At 42.8% G+C, this 18,874-nt stretch overlaps 1 protein-coding gene across 1 annotated transcript in view; it reads right to left on the bottom strand.

Moving 5' to 3' along the window:
- Positions 1-18,874, bottom strand: part of Syn3 (synapsin III) — a 399,638-nt gene that overhangs the window by 301,584 nt on the left and 79,180 nt on the right. Inside the window, exon 4 of the mRNA XM_041673952.1 lies at positions 8,152-8,243. Coding sequence (XP_041529886.1) covers positions 8,152-8,243 — 92 coding nt within the window. The remainder of the gene's footprint in view (positions 1-8,151; positions 8,244-18,874) is intronic.

The following is an 18,874-nucleotide window of genomic DNA, read 5'->3' on the forward strand; positions in this document are numbered from 1 at the left end:
TTTTGACTTTAGTTGCTCTGAACAGAGAATTCATTTGCGTTTCTCACATATGTTATGCAACTCGCCTGGAGGTTGTTTTGTAGAGTTGGTTTTTGTAATTTTGTGCACTAAGGAAGCATTTGAATAGACACACAGAGGCAGGATGTTCCACAGTGGGCGTAGAGCAACACAATCAGTACACACCATCCACAAGGCACACACTGACAAATGACTTATTCCTAAGAGTAGAAAGGGTTTTAACCTATAAATATATGTAAGAATATAAAGCAAATTGGAACTATTTTACGGTTGCAATATGACCATATGAGCATATATGAGCCATGGGCATGTTTAAATCATATCAGGAAAGCCAGGCCTATGAACTTCTCAGGTATACCAGACTGAGAACTGGGTACACCTTCCTACCAGGATCCCATAAAGTGGAGGACACCTGAGCTGTGGAGATAGTTCAGTCAGTAAGGTGCTTATTTTGCAAGCATGAGAGAGCCTCAGTTTGATCTCCCAAACCTACTTAAAAAGCTGGGTGTGGTGGCATGCACTTATAATCCCAGCACTGGAAGGCAGAGGCAGGAGGATTTCTGGGGCTCTTTGGTCAGTCTGTTCAGCCAAAAGACCAGTTCATTAAGAAACCCTGTCTCAAAAGTTAAGGCGAAGAACGACAGGCCACGCCTTCCAGAAGACCATGAAGGCTGCCAGCAGATCTTATCTGCTCTCTCTGGTCCCCAACCAGATCCAATCCGTCAGACTTGTCTCTAGTGTAACACAACACCAGCTACAGCCTCCCTTTCCACCCCTACCATGCCTCCTGTGGATTCCACAGACAACTACTTCCTGACCTCCCTCCCCTGACTCCTGGACTCAACACTGTGTCCCAGCCCCCAACTCCAGCAGACGCCCGCTGCTCAACCATAGACCATGCCTGCAAGAAGACCAGCTAGGCTGCGCTAAAACCTTTTGCAGCTCAGATGGTTTTGGATTTTAGAATATTTACATATATTTACATGTATTGCATATTTACATATCTTGAAAACAGGACTCAAGTCTAAACACAAAATTCATTTGTATTCCAGATACACATTCTATAAGCAGCCGGGGGATGATTTTGTGTACATAACACACATTAACCGTGCAGAAGTTTCCACTTGTGACGTCATGAAGGAACTCTAGTAAGAGTTTTAAATTTGGGAGTATTTAGGGTTAGGATTTTCAGACTGGGATGTTCTACCTGTGATGGTATGTCCCCTCTCTGTCCCTTCAGCCCCACACATTCCTCTACAAATGGCTCCTTCATTAAAGTCCTTGTATTTAAATAAGTCAAGAAGGGGTGAATTCTGTCTCTCACCTCATACAATTTCTGATGTAATTCCAAGTTTCAGAAATGGTGCCCAGGGCATAGTGATTCCTTAATAAATATTTATGGAATAAATAAACTAAACTTTTCACATACACTATTTCATGTGGTGCTCACAAAAGTCACAAGCTGTATGAGTGCCCTTTAAGGTGTGGAGTTGGGGACTCAGAGTTCTGGCCTCTCCAGTTCTGACCTCTGGGTGTAACCAGCACTGGACTAACCCGCATCAGCTCTGTCCCTGCTCCGCCCCTGCAGAAGCTTGCTTGAGTTTGGATCTGATTTGTCCCTAAAGGTCACATGCTCATAATATGGTCCCCAGCCCTTCATGGTGTTGGGAGGTGGTGGAACCCTCAGCAGGTGGGGCCTAGTAGAAGGAAGTTAGGTCATTGGCCTGTGCCATGGAAGGACATTGGGATTTGGTTCCTTCTTATCCTTGTTCTATTTGTTCCACAAGCACATGAGGTGGTGATGTCTTCTGTGTCACATATCCACCAAGACTTACTGGATGCTACCATCTCCAAAACAATAGGGCCAAGCAACCACAGACCAAAACATCTGAACCTTCCAGCCAAAATAAACCTTGCCTTCTCTTAAGTGGATTAAACTTAGGTATCTCATCAGAGTGACCGAGCGCTGACTAACCCGGATCTCAGGTTCTTGCTGCCTTCTGTCTAGAGATCTGGAGTTCACCTGTGCTGGAGTGGGGGGAGTGGGAACAGATGCTGGGAGGAAGACAGAGGGAACTGTAAGGGAGTTAGAGACACCTGGGGCTGCGTCTGGTATTGCATCAGAGGCCTGGTTCAGATTCAAGTGCTGCCAAGCTCTGGAAGTCTGATGAGGAAAGCGATTCCATGCCTCCAAGCGAACCTCTGCTGCTGTGACTTGGTTTCTCCCTCTGTAAAATGGGCTAATAATTGCCAGCATTTAATTTAAGGATTATCCTGGTCTAGACACTTCTGAGGGATTAGCACATACCACCTTGTCTATTCCTCACTGAACTCTGGGAGTAGTTGTTAGAATTAAGTGTTCCAGAGAAGGTGTTACCCACAGTCACACAATGCCCTCACCCAGGCTGAAGAAGGATACCTACCGCCAAACCTCACTGTCCCCTAGTTTCTTTGGTCTATCTTATAGGGTTGTGGGGACAGAGAAGCTTCCATTTGGCACAGGGATCCATCAGTAAGTGGCAATGACTTTTCCCGTAGATCCTGTCTATAAGTCAGACTCTTGGGTCCTTTCGAACAGCTGCTGACCTGTCCTCTTACGTACTGCTCACAGTGGGGGGAACTTAACACCTCTTTAAACAATTCTATGCAACACTCTCCCTCTTATTAAAGAGGGCAATCAGGGCAGAGAAGCCACACACAGGCTCTGGAGTCAGACTGGCTGAACTCCACCTCTCACTGGCTGGACACCTGGATTCCATTACACAACCCAATGGTTTTTCAACCTTCTTATCTATAAAACTGTGATTTAATAGCACACACCTTATGGGGTTGTTGAAAGGATAAAATGAGTTAATATATGGTAAGTGCTTGGAACAGCGCCTAGCACATAGGAAACGCTATAAAAATGTTTGTTAAATAAATAAAAATTCATGAATTTTGCATGTACTGTTCAAACTGGCTTCAACTAAAAGGGATTGTTCTTGGCTCAAGTCTGAGGAAGAGTGTAGACTCAGTCTTGAGTAACATCACCAGGTCACTGTCTCTCTTGGCTGTGGTTTCCTTTGCTTTGGCTTTGGTTTTGGCAGGTCATTCACCCAGAGAGACAGAGAGCCACCAGCAGCTCCAGGCATCTACCCTACCAGCTCAGCATCTCTGGATGTCCACCCCAGCAGCTCAGTAGCCCCTGCAAACGCATGTCCCTGCTAACCAAGAGCTCTAGAAAAAGTCTTGTGAGAAAATCCTGTTGTCTCACCTTGAGTCCAAGCTGACAGCCCAATAGACCAGGGCTGGTCATATGTTGTCAGCTGCACACACTGCCCAGACAATGGGGTAGAGAGGGGTCATTGTGGTGGGAAATTATCTAGGTACTGTTTCACAGAACAGAAGAGACAGGTGCTGGAGACGATTAGCAGTGGTTTGCGGCCACCATCTTGATCTCTTGGAATACAAGAACCTTAAGTTCTTTGTGGAAACAGAAGCAACAGAATACAGAGCAACAGAAACGTGTTACCGAGACTAGTGCACATGACCATGGAGAAGTCCCCTAATATGCCATCTATGAGCTGAAGAACCAGTGATGGGGTTCAATGAGTGTGGAGTTCTGAGAAGCAGGGGAGCCCATGGTGTCATTCTCAGGCCGAGGCCCAAGCCTGAGAGACCACTGAGGTAAATCCTAGAGTGTGAAACTGTCACAACTGAGAACTTTGATGACAGAGGACAGGAGTGCAGAAGACAGTCTCAGCTTGGCCTTTTGTGCTCTTAGCTTGGGCTCTGTGTGGATAGGATGGTGCCTGTCCAGATTAGTAAGATCCCATCTTCTTTACTCAGTCGACCAGCAAGATTCCTGCTGACACCTAGAGATGATGCTTAGTACTATTTGGGTTTAGGCCCTGCTGACATATATAACAACCATGGCCCCTGGGCAAGATGCCTATTGGCATTTCCAATAGGACATCTAAATGCCTCTGAAAGGAAATACCACAAGTCAAGAGTGCAGCTAGGGCTTGTCATGGTCCCACATGCATAAGGAAGATTCCATTGCTTTCTACCTGTAGGTCACAGTGTAAATCAAGCTGGAGCTTCCTGGTAAATGAGTACTTATTAGACAAGGTTTGTATCAAGCTTGCTAGACTGACACTCCACCACTGCCTCTGACAGTGTGTCTCCACTACAAGGTCCAAGAAACCTCTGGGCAAAGAAGAAGCAAGGCCATGACTTCAGGGACAGGAATATGGTAAACTAGGAGGCAGGACAGCGGTTCCATGGTTCCCCATTGACAGAGTGAACATAATGGGGTCGTCAGTAGAACAGGGAAGAGTCTCTTTACCTACCCACACAGAGCCACTTTATAATCACCATTCCTACCCTGCAAGTAGTTTATTACCATGATCACCTAAAAACAACAGCCACCCACATACACTCTCTTCTTTCCTTTTCACCTCTTGCAGCCGACCTTACTCTGGGATCATTTTTCTTTGTGCATTTCCCTTAGTGAGGATCTGCTCTTCGGTTTTTATTCATTCAGCGTTCCCTCAAGGTGGAATGAAAGGCTGGCACCTCATTTTCTTCACTACTCTGAAGGCATCCTCACCACAGCTCTTTCAAAGCTATCACTCTGTTATTACAATAAAAAAAATTACTTCCCTAATTCTGTCTAATCTCAAGAATTTTTTTTTTAAGTCTTTCTAAAGTTGCACGGACATGTTGGTTTAGAATTCTTTTTCCTAATCCTGCCCCAACTGTATTGAGCTTCTGGCTTGGCACTGTGCTGGAGGTATCATCCCTTGCACTCCTGCCTCTGCTTCATTCTTTTGTTCTTTTGCTTTCCTTCTGACCCTATGAGTAAACGAGCGTTATAGCATATGATGAAATCTAGCCTACTCTTATGCACTCCTACTGTCCTTTGCTCTGTCTCCTTCAGGACAATTTATTTAATTCCATGAATGATTCCTCAACTGTGTCTAATATGCTGTTAAACACAACACATCCAAACATTTTGGCAATTATAGTTTTCCATTTCTAGAAGTTCTATTTTTTTAGAGCTGTTTATTTAAACTCTTTAATATAGTATGTTTTGGTCATATTGTTTTTTCCTCCCCCAACTCCTTCCAGATCCTCCCTCCCTAACCAACTTTGTATTTTTTTTTCTTTTAAAAGATAAAACCAATCCAAAACAAATTTTAAAAGCACACATAAAAGGACACAGTAATAACAATTAAAACCAAACCAATCAAACAAACAAAAACATAGAGTCCATTTTGTGTTGGCCAACTATTCCTTAGTATGCAGCCTGACCAGTGGTGTGGTTGCACTTAGTGTCACTTCACTGAAGAAAACAGATTTTTCCTCTCCCAGCAACTATCAATTGCAATATCTTTTTTTTTTTACTAGGTGTAGGACTTTGTGTCCACTTCCCCTTCTCTGTTTTAAGGCTGGCTACTTAAAATAGAATCCATACCCTGACTTTTGGTTTAATCTTTATTTATTGATTGATTGATTGCATTTTTGAGACAGGGTTTCTCTGTAGCTTTGGTGCCTGTCCTGGAACTAGCTCTTGTAGACCAGGCTGGCCTCGAACTCACAGAGATCCGCCTGCTCTTGCCTCTCAAGTGCTGGGATTAAAGATGTGCGCCACCATCGCCTAGCTCATACACTGACTTTAATGAGGCCAAGAACCTGAAGTTAGATAGGCCATGGATCCTAGGGGAAAATCTACTAGAATCATTCTGCTAAATGAATAGCAATAAAATGACTCTTAATGACACAGTGCTATATCCATAAACCAGTGCACTGCTGTACCCTCATCAGAGAATCTTTTTTTTTTTTTTTGCTGTAGAGGTAATTAACACAGAAAATCGCATGTGGAAGGGACAACATGCAGAGAATGAGGGCCTTTGGCACAGTCAGCTCTAAGTGGGGTGTATGATATCCCTTCCCTCAAGGAGTGGAGATCTGTATTAAAGAGGAGGCTGAAAGACTGTAAGAGCCAGAGGTGGCAGACAACTTCAAGGAAACAGCCCTTGCTATAGACAAGAGGGCTGATGCAGATATTCACCCACAGGCACTGTGACAGTACGTCGTAGATCTGAACAAATTCAAGCTAGAATGCTTAGTTTTTATAGTTTCCTGTTTTCTGCCAATATTTTCCAACTTGATTTTCTTTTCCTCTCGACAATTACCACTTTCTTTTTTTTTTACTAATCTGTGTCTGGCAACTGCAATGGCTACTCTCTCTGAAGTCTAGCTTCTGTGGTCCACTACTCCTGTTTCTGCTATTTCCTGACACTAATGCTACTTAATTTTGACCATGTGCTAGCTATTGCATAAAGAATTCTCCAAAGCATAGCATGAAAGTATGGTGGTTTTTTGTTTGTTTGTTTGAAGATAGGGTTTCTATGGCTGTCCTGGAACTAGTCCTTGTAGACCAGGCTGACCAGGAACTCACAAATATCTGCCTGCCTCTACCTCCTGAGTTGTGGGATAAAAGGCGTGTGCCATCACCACCTGGCCGAAAGTGTGTTCTTTTATAAAGAACTTATACTTCTGGCGTGCTTGACATGAACTGGCATCAAGTTTAATATCCAAGCTTCCTAGGTCTCAATTCAATCTGTGAGGGCTCAGGTACTCTGGTTTCCTGTTCACCTTGACGGTGGAGTCTGTTGGGATCTCAGTTCATTACTCTCTAAGACAGTGGGGCGCTGAGGGTTGACTTCTTTTTCCCTTTCCCTCCTTAGCCTATCAAAGCCAGTTTCTAATCTGGACACCAGCATATAGTCAGCCTAAAGATACGGTGGCTTTTGTCCTTGTGGTCGTTGCTTTTTCCATCACTGTGACAGAGTACCCGACTGAAGCCACTTAAGAGAGGCAAAGCAGATTTTGGATCACAGTTTCAGGCCATCACTGTGGGGAAGGTATGACCTAGTGGCTTGTGGGAGCACAGGGAAGCAATCTTCACACTGTAGCCGGTCAGGAAATGGAAAGAGCTGAGTAGAGCTGGGTAGAACTAGATATAACTTAAAGCCCACCGTGGTGACCTGTTTCCTCCAGCTTGGCCCCACATCCCAAAGATTCTGCTAAACAAATGACATTCAAATGATAACTCTTATTTATCTTTCTGGGCCTCCCTTGTTTCATTATAATCTCTCCCTGGTAATCCCCATCGTCACGCCAACTCTATGAAGGCTTCTAAAATTACAATTGTTGGAAACTAGTTTTTAGTGGTGGCCTACTGGAAACAGGAAGTCACACAATACCTTCCCTGCACTAAGGAAACACGCAATAAATGATTGCATTAGCCAATCGTTTCGCTTCCCTCAACCATGCTCCATTGCTTGTCTGTATTTACCTGCAAGGCTGTTTTTAACTTGCAGAATTCTCATACCCTCTCCCCAGCCCAAGAATAACACCTGTACTATTGTTTGACAAGATGCTACACATATGCTACCTTTCCCCCAGATGGTTGTTTTCCCTTTTTTTTTCCAGACCTGAGTGTCATAACTTACTCATTTAGAACCCCACACATTGGCCTGTGCATCTCTTTCCCAGTGCCTAGCCACATTGGGTTGCATTTATGTGATTCTTATCTCTCTGGTGGAGATGTATTTGTCATTTCTGACTTCTGAAGAATCCCCTCACTTCCTGTCCAGATGAGCACACATCCTACACAGCTTTCTGGAGAATCTGATACACAGGGTTTCACTCTGAATGCTCTGTCTGCTGTGAACCTGAGATGGAGTATGTTCTGTGGATAGGCTGCTCTCCCACGTACCACTTCGGGGAAACTGGCAGCCTCTGGCTGCGGTATTGCTCTCTCCACACGTGTGTGAGAAACAGTACAACAGGAACCAAACACAGGCAGAACGGGGTCACAGCGCCACAACCAGAACCCATGCCTTCACCCCAAGCCTTCCTCCTGGGCATCACCGTTCCTTCTCATGCGCTTGTGCCGTTAATCATTTCTGCTACAGGGGCACCTGGGACTCTTTGGAAATCATTTGGTGCAGGGATGTATACGAGGCACCTGAAAGTGGCCACAGACAGCAGGCGAGGCGGGGAGAGAGGTGTGTGAAGGTGTCTCTGTGAGGTTTCTTATAAACACTTTTCAGATGGCTTCTGTGGCTCAGGTTTGCTTACCTCACGATTTTGGTGCCATTTCTCACAACTTGCATGTCCACCATGCAGCCTCCGGTAACATAAGCAGCCAGGTTCAGCTCAGAGAACTCAGCCTGGAGGAGAAAGCAAAACAAACAAACAAACAAACAAAAACGAGACATCAAACACTACCAGGGTAGGATGCTTGTGTTTACTGTACATTTCTATTATTATGCAGTACACATTCAGGTTCATCTCAAACTTAGCAATGGAATTTTTATCTCTCTTTGAAAGAGGAAGCCGAGAGGCAGGTGACGTGCTCAGGACCACATGATGAGCACATCAGTTAGAAGCCATGAGTTTCTGATTCAAAGGCCCACTGTCATAACCACAACTCGCTTCTGCCTCCCTGGAAGCAGCCACTCTCAGTCTGACTAGAAGATGCCACTGTTAACAGGCTGATTTCCCTAGAGCAGTCAGTTCTGTGCTATGCTCTTTGTCAGCCCCATGCTGCTGATTCCAAGGCTCAGGTAACAGGACTCCTTGAAATTATCTGCCCAATATCCCTCTCTTAGCAACGGCCTCCTCCCTCATCCCACACATGTAGCTACAGTGGAAGCAATATGGCTGTGTCATTTTGATCACCTTTGACGGGCAGGCATCTAATACAATGTGAGGGAATGACAGACTCCTATCTGAGATGTTAAAACTACTGAGCAAGATATGGTGCTTTGAAAAAAATGGGCCCCAAAGGGAGTGGCACTTTTAGGAGATGTGGTCTTGTTGGAGGAAGTGTGTCACTGTAGAGGCGGGCTTTGAGGTCTCATGTTCAAGCCATGCCCAGTGAGACAGACCACTTCCTGTTTGCCTGATCATCAAGATGTCGGAATCTCAGCTCCATTTCCAGCACCAAGTCTGCCTTCATGCCATTACGTTGCACCATGATGATAATGAACTAAATTCCGAAAATGTAAGCCACCCTGAATTAAATGTTTTTCCTTTATAAGAGCAGTCATGTTCATAGTGTCTCTTCACAGCAATAGAAACCCTAGCTAAGACACAAGACATGAAGTTTGTTTCTAGGGGGTTGTATCTCTTTGTTGTCTGTTTTGTTTCTTGGCATAGGGTTGTATAAAAATGAATACAGGCTGACCTCAAACTCACTTCACGGCAGAAGATGACTCTGAACTTCTGATCCTCCTATGTCACCTCCTAAGTGCTGAAATTACAGATATGCACCACAATGACTTGTTTAGTGCTGTGGATGGAACCAGGGGCTTTGTGCATGCTAGGCTAGCACTCTGCCAACTGAGCTACATCCCCAGCCCATAGGTAGTTTATATCTTTAATGTACAAGCCTGGTGCTACTTGGGATCATATTTATTACTAGCTGTGTTAGGGAAGCGTGGGAAACCAGAGTGTAAGAAACTGAAGAACAGGAGGAAGAGTGGGGGGAGGAGGATGAGACAAGGAAGAAGGAAAGATATATCACAATCACCAGGAGAGGGTGAGGGGGACAGAAGCAGGAGATGGAGAACTCTCTTGATAGTCCTGTCTGGTGTGTACTTTCGTGCTTCCTCATCTGTTTAAGGCATTAGTGAAATTGCATTGCGTTTAACCAGAGTTCTGTGGAATAATGCGTATCTTTGGCTACACTGTATGCTCCCTGGAGATAGAGACATGCTGCTATGACTATCTCTATCATATGTTTAGAATGCTGTAATGACGATTCCCCTACTGGGTGTTTTAAATGGCAGGAACTTACTCTACAGATTTGGGCTAAAAGTTCAAAATCAAGGTGCTGGTTCAACTGGTTTCTTTTGAAGGCTTGTTAAGGGTGGGTCTACTCTAGGCTTCCTCTCTTGAAGAGCACCATTTCCCCTGAATCTCTTCTCAGTGTTTGTCCCTAATATCTAAATCTCCCCTTTTATAAGGACATCAACCATATAGCTTCTCACTCTAATGACCTTATTTTTGATTGATGGCCTCTTTAAAGGTTCTCTTTCCAAGTAAGGTCACATTCTGAGGTACTGTATGTTAGATTTTAAACTATGATTTTTAAAAAGTTTAACTGTATTTATCTGTTCTTTAAGAATGTCAGATATGGGGCTGAATGGATGATTTAGTAGTTAGAGTGTTATTGCTTTTGCAGAGGACCCAAGTTTGATTCTAAGAGTCCACATCAGGTGGCTGCAACTCCAGCTCCAAGGGATCCCATGCCATAGACTCACACATATACTCATAACAGTCACTGGAGCATGGATAACCAACCATGAGGCACACTCCTGGGGAAAAAAAAACTGTTTGTCCCTTAGCAGCCATCAATTGCCAATAGCTCTCATCTGAGTGTAGTCCTCATGAATCCCTCCACCATCCATAATGTAGTGTTGACTGGCCTGATCTGGTGTAGATCGTGTGTAGGCAGCCCCAGCTGCTGTGAGCTCATGAGTACAATGGCCCTATCATGTACAGAAACAGTATCACTGTTAAAATCTTTCTACCTCCTTTCTATGATGTTCATCTTAGGGGAGTGTGATATAGAGATGCCCCATTTGAATCTGAGCACTAAACAGCCACATTCGTTTGGAATTTGGCTAACTATGAGTCTCTGTGTTAACTGATGCCCACTGTAACAAGGGACATATCTAATGAGGGGTGATAGCTGCATTAATCTATGAATATAAAATTCATATATTAATTTTATTAATTAAAAAAAGCAGATTGATGCTGTTTTCATTGAGAAGTACAACAAAAGTAGGGTTCCCTCTAGGGTATATGATCTTTCCAGCCATTGGGTTCCAGGTCAGACTTACAGTATCAGGTATAAGTTCCTTTCTGTGGAATGACCTTAAATCCAAACCAAAGGCAGCTGGTTACCCAGATAGTATTCATGCCACTATGGCATCAATGGGCACATCTTACCAGCAGTTTGTTATTGAAGCTCACAGAAGCCACAACTAGGTAAGACTTCTGGTGACCTCTCTCTCTCCTTCAATAGCCTGTAGAGCACCTCTGGCATGGTGAAAGATATTTAGCAGGGAGGAAGCTTCTATCTTGGTATCACCTTTATTTCTTTTGTTCTGTGACAAAACTGTGTACGGTCTTCAGCAATGGGTTCTTAACATCAAGCTCATTGGGGTGACCAAGAGTAATGGGAATTGTCTCTATTGTTTGTGGGGGTCTACTGGATACCCCCGATGAACAGGAGGTATCCCACACCTGGCACTGTTCTCTAGCCCATGAGTTTTGGTGATAGTGTCATCATTTAAAAGTAATAATACCAAAGTGTCTTGTTCACAGGAACAGCCAAAAGTCTTTCTTTGGATGTAATGAACCAACCTAACTGTTCTCACATTCATTGCTCAATATGTGCAAGGTTTTGGTCTAAGCATTTCACACACATAAATCTATGTAACCCTGGTCCAGGTAAGGAAGTGAAGGAAGACAGAGATTAGCTATATGCATGTATCACACAATGGGCAGCAAAGTCCAAGATTTAACCCTAGGCAGTGTTCTCTAGGGATTGTACAATAGACAATTTACACTTTATTGCCTCTCCCTGAAGTTGCACGAGGCCACATTAATGCTCAGAGATTGTAGGGCTTATAGTGTTTTGAATAAGAATGTCCCTCACAGGCACAGATATTTGAACTCTTGGTCCTGGTTGGGAGCACTGTTTGGGGGAGGGTGAGGAGGCATAGACTTGCTGAAGGTAGTGTGTCACTGAGGGTGGGCTTTGAGAGCTTACAGCCTCACATCACGTGCAGTTTTCTCTCTCTGCTTCATGCTTTCAGCTGAGGATGTGAGCTTTCAGTGTCTTGCTCTGCCTGCCATCCCTGCCTACTGCCACGCCTTCTCTTCATCATAGGGAACTCCTACTCTGGAGCAGTAAGCCAAAATAAACTGGTTCTATATGCCACTTTTGGTTGTGGTGTTTTAGCACAGCAAAAGTAAGTCATATATGGACCTTAAGCACTGTTTAAAGAGAACGAGGTTTTAGTGGGGGAAAATATCACTTTGTAAAGATCTAAACGTATCACCCTGCAGCTATTTATGAGGAACTATGACAAAGGGCCTGACTCTCTCTCCAGATGGTATTAAGGGAAATCAAGAACACTTATGTTTCTTGCTCTAATTAATAACCTCATTACGTTGTGGCAAGGTGAAAAGAAAAGATCATTGCTAATGAGCCCACGTTGGTAAACTGCGGTAATAACCTAGCTATTATGTCTGATGCCTTCCAAATTCAGCTCCAGATTGCTCAAAAATACTTAATTGGCAACATCAAGGAGAGTTTTAAAAAGGCTAGTGCATGTGTGTGGCAGGGAAAGAAGTTAAAAGGAAGTTGCAAAACAAGAGAGCTGGTTATTAGATATGTGAAGAAAAGCAATGAACCGAGAGAGGTACAGATCCAGGAGTTGTCTTGCTACCCAAAGGGAAAAAGAAATTCCTGGATATAAAAACTATTCAGGCTTTGATAGAAAAGTTAAAAGTAAGGTTCATCCCTTCACGTGCTCCCAATGGTTCATAGATTCAGTGGATACTGAGGTGGGCCAACTCATAGCCCCGGTTCTAGGCCTGGGGGGTAGCTGGGTTAGTCAGCTCGCTAACTTTCCCTCATCAGCACCACCTGGACAAGCTCTCCAGAACTGCCTGGGCTAGCTCACCCAATGCACCTACACAAGGAGCAGGGCCAGTTCTCATGCTCTTAGGGCCCCAGATCCAGGCGATCCTCACTCATATTACTAGGGCTAGCTCTACTGTTTTGGCCTGGCAAGGTGCAGGATCCTCTCTCCTGATTGCTACAGGGAGCATAAGAGGGGGATGGGCAGAGTCAGTTCTTCTGTTCCCATGGCCTACGGCTGGCTCACCTGCCACCCCAGCAACAGGGTCAGCTCTAGAGTACTGCCCAGAGTACAGAGGCCTGATCTCCTGTGTGTCTCCATGACACAGGACAACAACAGGATATCCATGAGGAGCCCTAGTGAAAGCCCAGTAACATTGGTGTAGCAGACACTAGAGACCTCAAGTCAGACCAATGACTCATGTCAATGAATGCTTGCAAGTAAACATGAATGGACTAAAGGGTAGCTGTGTATCTCAATGGGCCATACTTCAGCTTCCATGACAAGATTCTTCCTGTTGTTGTTTTTATTTTGTTTCTTTCTTTTGTTTGGACATTGGGTTTTGTTTTAAATTTTGTTTTAATTTGGTGGGAGGTTTCAAGGGCAGAAGGCAGATTTGAGGAGCAGGATAAGTGGGATTGGAATGCATGATGTGAAATCCACAAAGAATCAATAACAGTTGGAAGAAAGAAGAAAGGAAGGAAGGAAAGGAGGGAAGAAGAAAGGAAGAAAGGAAGAAAGAAAGAAAAGTTAGACATTGGTCTTGTACAGATTTTCATGTCTAGACTTATTTCCCAGTCATGTATTATAAACAATTAGAGAAGGTGAATGCCTGCATCACAAGGCAACAAGATTCTGTTATAGCACACACAGAGAGTTTAGGAAGCAAATAAAAAGGGAATTCCTCTGTATTTAACTTTCTAAAGCATCAACAGCAATGAGAATGCACACAGAGGTACCCAAGCACCTCTCCATCAAAATGGCTCTCTGGTGCTGTTGTAGGATCTAAGACAGTGGTCAACTTAGAAGAATATAATTGTTTTCATAGAGACTGCAGTGGACCAGATGCTATTTCCCAGATAATATACCAAGTCCTAATCCCTGGTACATTAGGGAGCCCTTTTAGGAAATAGATTTTTTTTCCCAAATGTAATTAATGTGACTATTTGAAGAAATCATCTTGGATTTAGGTGAACCTGAATTCTAGTGACAAACACTGAGACAATCAAATAGAAGGTAGAAGTCACATGAAGAACAAGATGAACACCAGAATGATGAAGCCACGGGAAAAAATGGCCAGGAGAGCCTAGTAGGTGGAGGGTGTCAAGGAAGATTGTCCCCAAAGCTGAGGGCGTGGGAGGGCCTGCTGAAATCTGAAGAAGACTATCTAACATCTAGATCTACAAGCTATGTTCTTTTAAGTCTTTTAAGTTTGTGTTACTTTTCCATGGCAACCCTAGGAGACAAATAAAATAACTGAGAAATGAATATGATTTCAGCATAGCAGGCAAAGCCAGAGGAGACCTCTCAGAGGTCAATGTGGTCAGTAGGCTGCTCTATCATCTCCACGAGAACTCGTGCATAGAAACATGCACAGTCTCTTTCTCCCTTTCTCTCTGTAATATAGCAATTACCCACTTTGCAAATTTTAAGAGAAACTTAAAATTTATGAACTAATTAACATTTTAATTTCATTTTTTCTTCAGTTGTCTTTTATGTGATAAAAAAAATGCTACACTTGAGGCCTTGTGGTACAGATTCATGTATACTCAAGCCACATGTGTATATAAGCTACCCAATGTATTAGCCAATGGGTTTCATTAAGTCCCCTCTAAATATCAGCTTTAACATTTGTGAATATAAATTTGTGAATATATTATATTATAATATAAATAATATCTATCTCTAAGATTTTGTGATGGTTCAAATTTCTGAGACAATTAGCATGTGGCTGAGACACGGGGCTTCTGTGAAGAGCTGCAGTTAGAATTATCTCCAAGTATTTCGTTGTCTTAGTAATTTGAATCGAAGGCATCCAGAATGGTAGAACTGCTGGGTGTGGTGATGCATATCCTTAATCTCAGCACACAGGAGGTAGAGGCAGACAGAACCTTGGGTCTGAGGTCAGCCTGGTCTACAGAGCAATTTCTAGGACAGCCAGGGCAACACTGAGAAACCTTTTCTCAAAAACCAAAACCAAATGGTAGAACTAGTAAAGCAGTAATATCTTCAAGCATTTGTGCGACAGGAGATGTAAAATACAGAGAATGTGTCATGGTTCGCCTTCACTGTCAACTTGACTGAATTTTGAATCCCCAAGAAGACAAACTTCTGGATGAGTCTTTGGGGTTATTTCTAGAGAGCTGTGACAGAGGATAGAAGACCTACCCTGAATGGGGTGGAACCATCCCATTGGTTAGAGTCCTGGACTAAGCTGATTAGAGAAAATGAGTTTCAGGGCTGGCTTTCTCTTTTCTGCCTCCTGATCCGTCCAGACATGAGCAAAGAGCCTTGTGCTTCTGCTCTTACTGCCAAGGGCTCCTCCTTTCACCATGCCTTCCCACCATGATGAACTATGCCTTCGTGTCATAAACAAAAAATAAAACTCTTCCCTTTCATTACTTGCTTTTAGTCAGGTATTTGGCTAAGCAACGGGGAAAGCAACTAATAACAGACTTTGGCTCATGACTACAATAAACTAATCAAGACTCTATTTATAGTCCCATCTTAGCCAAGGAGAACAGACAAAAGACATTTCAGTTTTCAGTCATCCTACAGTAAGTATTTCAGGACTGGGGTTCCTGCAGAAGTGATGTTATTATCCCTATAATCACCCAAGATCACTGCTTGGAGAGAGTTTCCTGGCTATAAAGCAGCAAAGGAGGACTCACACTGAGTTCAGCCATCACATCAAGACTGAAGCTCAGGAGAGCCACTGTGCATAGAATTTTCAGGCAGTATATAGGAAAATATGGAGCTACATAGAAAAAGAACTCCATAAGGAGGGATCTGGAGGTCTGTGGCCAAGCGCTGGTCTGACCCCGCATAAAAGGAAATACACAAGGCTGGGGGATTAGGAAATGGGACAACACATCAAATATCAGTAGGCTCAGCAGCCTGCAGAACCCACACAAGCCTAGGAACTGTTTGTATGCTTGATGGTTACAGTATAAAGACCTTGTGATATCAATCCGATTCTCAAGACTTAGTCGTAGGGCTGAGTCACTCCTGGACTAGCCTGCTTTGGTGCTAGGATAATGAACACTATGTCTCTAGTTTACATCTCTTTCATGATTAGAAGCACTGGATACTTTTCTTGGTGAAAATTAGAACTTCAGATACACAATTTGGCGAAGTATCCAATCCAATCTTAGCCACATTTGTATTTCAGTTTGTAACTATTATTAATTTGTCATAGATATGTTAAAATATTCTAGTGTGAAAATTTCAAAAATCAACAAATTATAAAAATATATTCTATATAAACATATCTTTGATGTATTTATCTGTATTTACGTTCTTTCATTCTGTGTTGCATCTTTTAACCTTCTGATTTTTTAAATGTAAAACATATACACACATATATATGCATAGTGTAATTTAATGATTTTTTATAGTTAGCTTTTTCATTATTGTTAGTGCAAACTTTTGTATATCTGAAGATTATAAAGACATCCTGCAACATTTCTTACTAGAAGCTCTAGTTTTATATGTCATATTTAATCCTGTGAGCCACATAGAATTAACTTTTGTTATGATTCGAAGGCTCAAGTTCTGACTTTTCCATTTGGTTAAGCAACATTTTGCCACCATTTGCTGAAATGCTCGTTTTTTTTTTGTTGTTGTTGTTGTTGTTGTTTTATTCTCTTAATAGAATCACATTTGTACCATTGTCAAACACTAAATTATTTCATTTGTGGCACTCTAACTTTCTTTTTGTGGCTGTATGGCACATGAAATTCAGACCACTAAGTGCTCTACCATTGAACTATATCTTGATATCCTTTTAGTTTTGAGACAAGGTCTCACCAAGTAGCCCAGCCGGGTCTTGAGTTCACTAGTTAGACCAAGGACTGGCCTTATATTTGTGGTCCTCTGACCTCAGCCTCTCAAGTGTCTGGGGTCACAAGCTTATGCCAGTATTCCCTAAATTCTCGGTTCTAATTTGTGATGTATGCTATCCTGAAGTCTGTTTCAAGTTGTCTCTGTTACTGTCGCTTTGGAGGGAGTCTTGACAGTGACCAATTGTATAAGAAGACAGCAACCCAAACAGAAAAAAATACCAAGACAATATAGGGTGACCACTGTGTCTCTTTAATCTATAGACTTCTTACATGCCCACTCTGTACTACACCAGGCCACCAGTTGACCTCAAACGTTCTGTCTTGAAAACATTGGTCAGACGGTTCCCCAGCGATATGGCTGACGACTGGACATGCTTGGCTTTGTATTTGCCTACTGATGCAGCTAACTCTCTCAAAGATCTGCATCTTTCAAAGGTTCAATGGACATCAAGAACTCCTCTTCAGCATAAGCCATGTGAAATCAATCCTTAGCAATGGAATGTGGTCTCTAAATGTTAGGGGAGGTGAACAGGTGAGGAAGCAAGCTCATCCTTTACTGAGTCATCACCTCGACTGAGGATAAGTATGTGTGTATCATCCACTACTGCCATGCTCACACATCCTGGAAGAAATTCTTGGCTTTATACATGAAGTTTCAAGCTTCACCCCAGTTCCAAACATTATCATTTTAGCTTCCTTTCTGCCTTACTGCAAACGTAAGCCAATGATCTTGTGAATAATGAAGTTATGTTTTGTCTATTTCTTGCTACTTAGGGCACATAAAAAATCTGTTTCCTTTATTTTCTTAAGGTTTATTTTAAAGAGTCTCTCTGGGTGTATTTGTTCACTTGTGTGGGGGAGCCTGAAGGAGCCAAAAAAAAAGGATGTTGGGTCTCTGAAACTGGAGTGAGAGGAAGTCTTAAGTCACTCAATGTGTGTGCAGGCCTCTGAAAAGAGCAGCAAACACTCATACTTGCTCGGCCATCTCGCTAGCCCCTCCTAATATATTACTTTGGAAATGAATATCATTTCAGTTAAGTCTGATTGTTGGAACTCTATCTGGAACTCTATCTTAGGAGGGAAAGCAACTGTGTGATACAGTCCTAAGAACCGGAGACATCATTAAGAAAGGTAGGTGCTAATTCTTTGATCTATAGATGGGCTGTATAAAGCACAAACAGGTTTATGAGTATTTTGTTATTCTTTAAAAAGTCGCCGGGAGATGTTTCCATCATTGATGCCAATGACACCAGAGCTTGGCTGCTTGATTATAATCTTTATTAAACATCTGCATGAAGACAGGGAGAGACACGGGAGAGAGATCAGCCTTGAACTTTGAATGAGAGCTCTAAGGCTGAAATTTGACACTGACCTTAGGCTAGGGTCTCACTCTTACCTAGCTTTAATTTGCTTTATCTTAAATCTGCAACACTGTAATTGGTGAAGTCAATTATCTCCATAGGCTCTTTCATTTTTATATAGTCTCTTTCTCAACCAGAATTTTTCAGTTACTACCACAAAAACAAAATCTGTTATGATAGCAACCCTGATGAGAAAGGCACAGCAAGCGAGAACAAGCTTTGTGAAGAATTGTTCACTGCTTTATGGTCATTTTTTGGCACACTGTAGATATTAAAACACACTTCTTTAATAAACTATTAGTTTTATAATTTGAATATGAGTTGGGGCTATGTTTGATTTTGATGATCAACTTGAAGCGATTTGGACGGGAGACACATCTCTGGGTATGTTTCTGAGGACATATATGGAGAAGATTAAACAATGGGATAACCATATTTCAGGGTGGGTACTTTCCAATGGGCAGTCCATGAACTAAGAGACCTGATGAGAAACCTGTATCCCCTTCTTCTTCCTCTCCCTGAGCAAGTACATCTGTCGCCGCTGATCCCATCCTCGGTGGTCATCAGATCCCAGGTTCTTCATCCTTTCAACTCAGACTCTATCAGCATTTCTTCAGTGAGCTTTCAGACCTTTGGTGCTGTACTGGTGTTGCTGAGGCAACAAGTTTTACACGTTGATCAGCTATCAGGTTCTCAGCCTCTCCAGTATGCAGAA

Source organism: Microtus oregoni, unplaced genomic scaffold (assembly GCF_018167655.1).
Source record: "Microtus oregoni isolate MIOR12 unplaced genomic scaffold, Mior012 000001F_ref0000356, whole genome shotgun sequence".
In the NCBI taxonomy this organism is placed as follows: Eukaryota; Metazoa; Chordata; class Mammalia; order Rodentia; family Cricetidae; genus Microtus; species Microtus oregoni.